Source organism: Trachymyrmex cornetzi, unplaced genomic scaffold, assembly GCF_001594075.2.
Source record: "Trachymyrmex cornetzi isolate Tcor2-1 unplaced genomic scaffold, Tcor1.1 scaffold166, whole genome shotgun sequence".
Taxonomy (NCBI): domain Eukaryota; kingdom Metazoa; phylum Arthropoda; class Insecta; order Hymenoptera; family Formicidae; genus Trachymyrmex; species Trachymyrmex cornetzi.
The window spans coordinates 157,170-163,377 of NW_017296266.1; the positions used below are offsets into that span (position 1 = coordinate 157,170).

A 6,208-nucleotide genomic window follows, 5' to 3' on the forward strand; every position below is an offset into this window, starting at 1 on the left:
CGTCTCCCCGAACCCAGCCTAGATGTCGATGGTTGAACGCGACCAATAGCAAAGGGAATTGAAAATTGGAAACAGTTGGAAAATAGAAAGTTGTTGAAACGCTGGAAATTTTCAGCCTGGAATTTACCGGGCTGACCGGGCTCCCTCGATCTAGCTTAGCAAGGAGTTTAATTAAATATTTACGATATATATCTTTCTTCCTCTTCTTTCCTCCTGAAGAGAAAAGGAAAAAAGATGAACTGGTGCAAAAGTTCAGCTAAAAAGAACAGGCCTATAATGTCAATAGTAACATAGTTAAGGGATACAAATCATTTTTTCTAAAACGCTACTTAATCATTGGAAATAATTATGTAATGTCTATTTTCAGAAATTGAATTAAAAACTCTCTTTACAGCTGATATTAAACTTTTTAACAGGATGTTTTGTTTACTGCAAACTATCAAACGTTTCTGCAATTGTATAATATTTTAATGTTACCAATGGAGACCAAAGTGACTAGTAAAACTAGCAGCTTAAAAGCTCTTTTGCTACGAGCTTGGCGAGAGCGTTGGACTGATTTGCAATGGGGTATTAATATTAAAACGGTAAACGTTAACATTTTAACTCTGATGATAGATATGCTTTCCATTTGTTTTTTAAAGTTCTAAATGTTTCCCAAAATCGAAACAAATTTTCAGATTCTTCCAAGAGGAGTAAGCGGTGATGTATATAATTTAGCAGATTGTATATTTCAACAAGCATTAGTGGGGCCAGGACCTAATCAATTAGTATTGTCGTATCTGAAGCACTCGTTAAGCTCTCAGGTTTGTTCCATATTCCAAAAGATATCTAAATTGTATGTAGATCAGTGATTTACACTTCAAATTATCTTGCAGCTGGTGTCATACGCTGCAGTATTGCAGCGAATAAGCAAATATGATGCGTTTCACAAGCCCCATTGCATTGTGAGTTTGCTGGAGTTTTTGGAATCCATTCAAGTTGGTATCACATGCCGTGGTAAACAGGAAGAGGATCTTTTAGCAGCAGCAGTCTTATTAATCGTACATTGGCTTTTGCAATGTTATCTACATACTTTAACGAAAACGCCCCAGAGCAATCCTCTCACTCCACATCCGAGCGAGCTCATAGACAAACCTGCTAGTATTTTGCAGCAGATGCTGAATTCAGACTTTTTATGTGCAATGATATATCTGGCTAAATATGATAATAAAGGTGTGACTAAGGCTGATGCTTTTAAATTTTTTATGTAATACAATGTAAATACAAATTTATATTCAATTTGTGTTTATTTTGTATAGATTTATGTAGTTATCAATTTTTGCATACTTTTTTTATTTATTTATACATCTTTTTTTTTTTTTAGATCTATACATGGAAGTTGTGAAGAAATGCCAGGAAATCGAGACATTATTGAAGACGAGTACTCAAAAGTCTGTGGTGCCAATAGAAGATTCTCTGAAAAAGTTGTGTAATCTGGAGATCGAGAGTCTTTGCCCTGAGAAAACTAAAATGGAGTCTATTACTCATTGCCTGCAGCCACTTTTTGCCGTTCAAGTATTATTGAATCCTAGCACCGAGACGACTGTGTTCGTCAACCAACTGCTGATGGTGCAGAGATTAAAGAGTTATACAAACGCGCGGCTTTATTGCGAGATCATTCGTGCTTGTTTGATGTGTCTGCACAACGTAACAGGAACGTTCAAGGAGTCTCAGTGGGGAGCCTTCACGTTTCTAAAGGTGCCGCACATATTGAAGGAGCTGCATGTAGCTAATTTGAATGGTCGGTAAAATTATTTGAAGTTATCTGGCTGTCGGAAAAATAAAATTTGGTTTTACATCTTTGCATCTTCATAGGTGATGAAAAGTTTGAATACTCGCAAGATATTCTGGATGCATTTGACTTGCTGCTTCAGTTCACACCTCTGCTCGACATAATGGACACCACGTGCTCGTGCAATTACGTAGAATGCTTGCTGAATGAATTGCAGAAAGTAAACCTCGTGACGGAGAAGCAAGCGAAGCAAATTGGCGCTAGGAGGTATGCACCTAAAAAATAAATTTTTTTGATAAAACTTAGTTGAATTTTATTTACGATTATATATCATTGCAGGGAAGGAGCGACTACGACATCATCAATTCCAAAAGTAATTGTACGCGCCGGGCAGACATTAAACGGAATCTTGAGGACCCTGAACGCAGATTATGCAAAGATTCAGGAGGGCTTGCTGAGTGTATTATATCAAGTCTTGACGGGAAAGAGCTTCGAATTGATGCTGGCCGTGGCAACCGTAGAGGGAGAGTTGAAGACCTTTGTCACGAAACTCATCAAGTTTAACGAATGTAGTAAACAGATTAACGAGCCGGTACCTGATAAGACAGCAGCAACGAGAGCAATGTTGTTTGATGTATCATTTCTTATGTTGTGTTCCATAGTACAAACATACGGTTCTGACGTAAGTTTGACGTTAATATGTGTTTCAAATTTCATACACAGAGAAAATTTGTAACTTGAGGTCTGTTCTTTATGGCTAAACCAGTATACACTTGTACTTAAAACAATGAAACAGATATATTTAAAGTTTAACGAAAGAGATAAGTTTTAATGCAGTCCAGTGCAATGACAAAAAATAGGCTTTTTATATGTTAATTACATCTACGTCCAGTTTTGTTACAGAAAATTGATTTTTAGGTTGTTTTGGAAGAAAGCGGAGATTCATTCTTTGAGCAATGGGTGCGTGAATGTATGCCAGAACGGAACAAGCTAAAATCGCCGCAGAGGATGTTACAAAGCGTCGATTCAGCAAGGGTGGACGCTCTGTTGGCGCAGATTAACTCACCGGATCCCGATTTCAAATCGAGCAACTTAAAATGGCACGTTGCATGCCAGTCGGCAATGGGCGCAGTGAAGGAGTTGCTCTGCGCGTGGGAGAGCGGAGTACTAGGTGCTGGTGACGTAAAGCGAGCTCTCGATGGTTTGCGAGCAACAGCCTGCTGTCTGCCGGTCTGTGCTGCTGCTTGGCTGTGCGCATACATGAGCATCACGCACCAAGATGCTTTGCTGAAACCTATGAACATGGTCCAGCACTTCCTGACGCCGCTTTCGGGTGATGAGATGCAGGATAATCTTAAAGACAGGTAAAAAAATGGAATAAATATATAATCAATTTTATATATATATATATATATAATTGATTCCATTTTCTTTAGATGCTATCTCGTACATTTATATATTTGTATGTTACAATTTAAATTCCTCTATCTTTTTCTTTCAGATCCAGTTTAATGGTTCAGATTATTCGGAAAATGCAGTACGACGTGCATCCGCCCACTCAGTCGAAAACGAAGGTTCTCTCGATGTCACACAGGTATTATAGTGTCTTTTGAAAACGAATTGTCATCGTTTTTGGGATTGTCATTTTTATGGCATTTTCATAGTATTATATCGCGTCAACCAATACTGGAACAGTTGGAATCCGTTTGGCAAAACATAAATCAACGTGGGTGGATAAACATACAAGCCACGCAATCGTTAGAGTCCCTGCTAAATACCGGTGGCTCTTTATGGTTTGTCACGAATATAGTCAAAGAAGTATTGAAGTATCGTTATCAAGAAGAACTGGATCAAGCCGTGGACTTGGCCTTTGCAATCTTCCATCTTGACATAGAGAATTGCACTCTAGACCTTATAAATCATATAATACCGCAATATTTACATAATTCGATGCAGTGAGTTCATCTTATTGTCTCGCATCTTGATCAGATTTTTGTACACAGTATGTTTGTTACATGTAAGTTCTGTTTTACGTAGGAGTGACGAGCTTGTGGAACCACAATCATCCATCTTGGCGAAATTATGCGTGTACTGCATATTCTCCACTTTGGAGTACAACAACTCGAACCCGTATCGAGGAAACAGCCGTAAGCGCGTGCGACGCGATCTGGACACGGATGATCTGGATGCTCTCGGCGTATCCAATAAACTTCTTCGACTCAATGAAACGGGCGAGAACGTTCCCATGTTCAGTTCGCAGAGTCCACAGGCGCAGGGTTCGAGTAATGGACAAAAGTCGATGATCATTTTGAGGGATCCGCTTATGACGGCATTGAACAATCTGTTTACCATATTTGCCTTTTTGGCCGGCAGAGACGGTGAGGTGTCTCAACAGACTCATTTCATACTTCAGTTCCTGCGGCTTATGGTGCAGTGTGGGAAAGACAGGACTCGCATTGTGCTACAGGGAATGTCGCAAACACTGGTATGTTTTTTTTTGTATTTGTATCCAATAATTTTATTTTCACTTCTCAATATCGAACGTTTGGAGAAATAATTTATACGAGTTTAATTTTCCTAAAAAAATATTTTTTCTTTCCATTCTTTTCAATTAAACGATTAACTTGAGATAAGTTATTGATAAGTTTGTATATTTGTTTTCGTAGGTACCCTGTCTTCTTAAAGCATTGCCCGAATTATTCACGACTGATATTCTGCTAAGATTGTATGACATACAAACCAACATTGGACGCAAAGCTACCGCACGAGACCTATGCATGTTGCGGAATATTAATCTGAAACCCACAAAATAAAGGCACAATTATCGTAAATTAGAGAATGCATTTTTTTAGGAATTCAGTATTCTATTAACGAGTACCAATTATATATATGTATATATTTAGAGGATTAATATTTGTACATTATGGCCTGTATTCAGAACGCGCTTATAATGATGTTAGCGCGCTAATATGCTATAATTTACGGTACGTATACTATAGAATTTTAGAGATAAAAGCGCGTTCTGAATATGGATCTAAATATATATATATGTATATATGTAGGAGTATATATACATGTGTATAGGAAAATAAAGAGAACCGTAAGACCATTTAAAATATACATAAACACAAACAACCAGAATAATTACAACAGTGGAACACATCGAATACTAGATTTGTAAACAATCCCGATAGACGGATCCCGATAGACTCCGTTAATTTTTTCGCTGGACCCTACATGTATATATGTATGTAATAAATATTAATGCTTTACATTTTTATAATATTTGTACTGCTATATTAGTAGGGTAATTGTAATGGCAATGTATTAGCCATATGAGATAGTCTTTTGCACAATGATTTACATGCTGATTATATATATAATAGCGAAAATAAATAATTATATTCAATAATATATTCAATAATAATAAATATAATTGAACTAATAATATTTGATAAATATTGATTTTGTAAAAATAGAAAAAGGACATCGTGTGTGAGGCATGTTTTTTAAAAAATAATCTTAATATATATATGTACTTCTTTATCACAGATTTGTAATAAACGAATTTTTGAATGTAATGCAGTCACATTCCGAAAATATCTTTAGAAAATACATTCATGACATCTATATTTTAAAATATCTATATTTTAAAATGTTTGAAAAAAATATAAGTTTATAAAATTTATGTACAATATTTTAAATATAAAATTTTCTAATAAATTGGACAGATTATATTTTTATAAATAATTGTGATCATCAAAAAAAATAACAGGAACAGACAATTTCAACCAATCGAAAACGATGCACCATAGAATACACAATTTCCGATAGGATGAAATGGTTGGAATTCTTATTCTCTGTTCCTATTCTTTCATTGTGCGCAGCCTTCTTACAAATTTTTTTTGAATAAAATATATTCTTTAAATGTATGTATGCTTCCATTTCTCTCAAAGAACAGATTGTAGAAAATGTTTTATTTTAGAAATTACAGATAAGTTTGAAGTAACAAAACATAATTTTTTTTAAGAATCTTATTATTTCATACAATTTTCATACATTCCAAATATTTATGTCACTTATAATAAATAAGAACTTTATATATCAGGTCTGTATTCCATTTCTTAGCAACTATTCTTACAAATTATCTGCACAAGTTTCTTAAAGTCTAACTTACAGCCAATGATACGCTAGAAACACACATAGAATACATTAGCAAGTAGTCTATGTATAGTGAAAATGAGTCTTGTATAATAAATGTACATAATAAGAGAAAGAATGAAGTGCATAAAAATTCGCAGTTTACAAGTAGTTTCGATTTATGCTGTACAACGTTTGACTAATATATAGATATATCGTCTTGTATGTATATGTACCTATTTATATATATGCATATTATAAATATTTTTCTATTGTATAACTTATCTTTGTTTTCCT

The 6,208-nt window shown here is 35.1% G+C and overlaps 1 protein-coding gene across 1 annotated transcript; it reads left to right on the plus strand.

Annotated features, from left to right (window-relative positions):
- Positions 1-374: 374 nt before the first annotated feature.
- On the plus strand, positions 375-4,693 carry MED24 (mediator complex subunit 24). Its single transcript, XM_018504296.1, has 11 exons — positions 375-584; positions 678-803; positions 876-1,212; positions 1,364-1,780; positions 1,855-2,038; positions 2,111-2,453; positions 2,690-3,135; positions 3,273-3,365; positions 3,436-3,726; positions 3,809-4,256; positions 4,438-4,693. The coding sequence occupies exons 1-11, from the start codon at positions 471-473 to the stop codon at positions 4,582-4,584; spliced, it is 2,946 nt and encodes a 981-aa protein (XP_018359798.1). The 5' UTR covers positions 375-470; the 3' UTR covers positions 4,585-4,693.
- Positions 4,694-6,208: the final 1,515 nt, after the last annotated feature.

Coding starts and splice junctions, on each gene's coding strand:
- MED24 (XM_018504296.1), top strand. CDS start 471: ATGTTACCAATGGAGACCAAAGTGACTAGTAAAACTAGCAGCTTAAAA. Junction 804..875: donor AGCACTCGTTAAGCTCTCAG/GTTTGTTCCATA, acceptor ATTATCTTGCAG/CTGGTGTCATACGCTGCAGT. Junction 3,136..3,272: donor CAGGATAATCTTAAAGACAG/GTAAAAAAATGG, acceptor TTTTTCTTTCAG/ATCCAGTTTAATGGTTCAGA.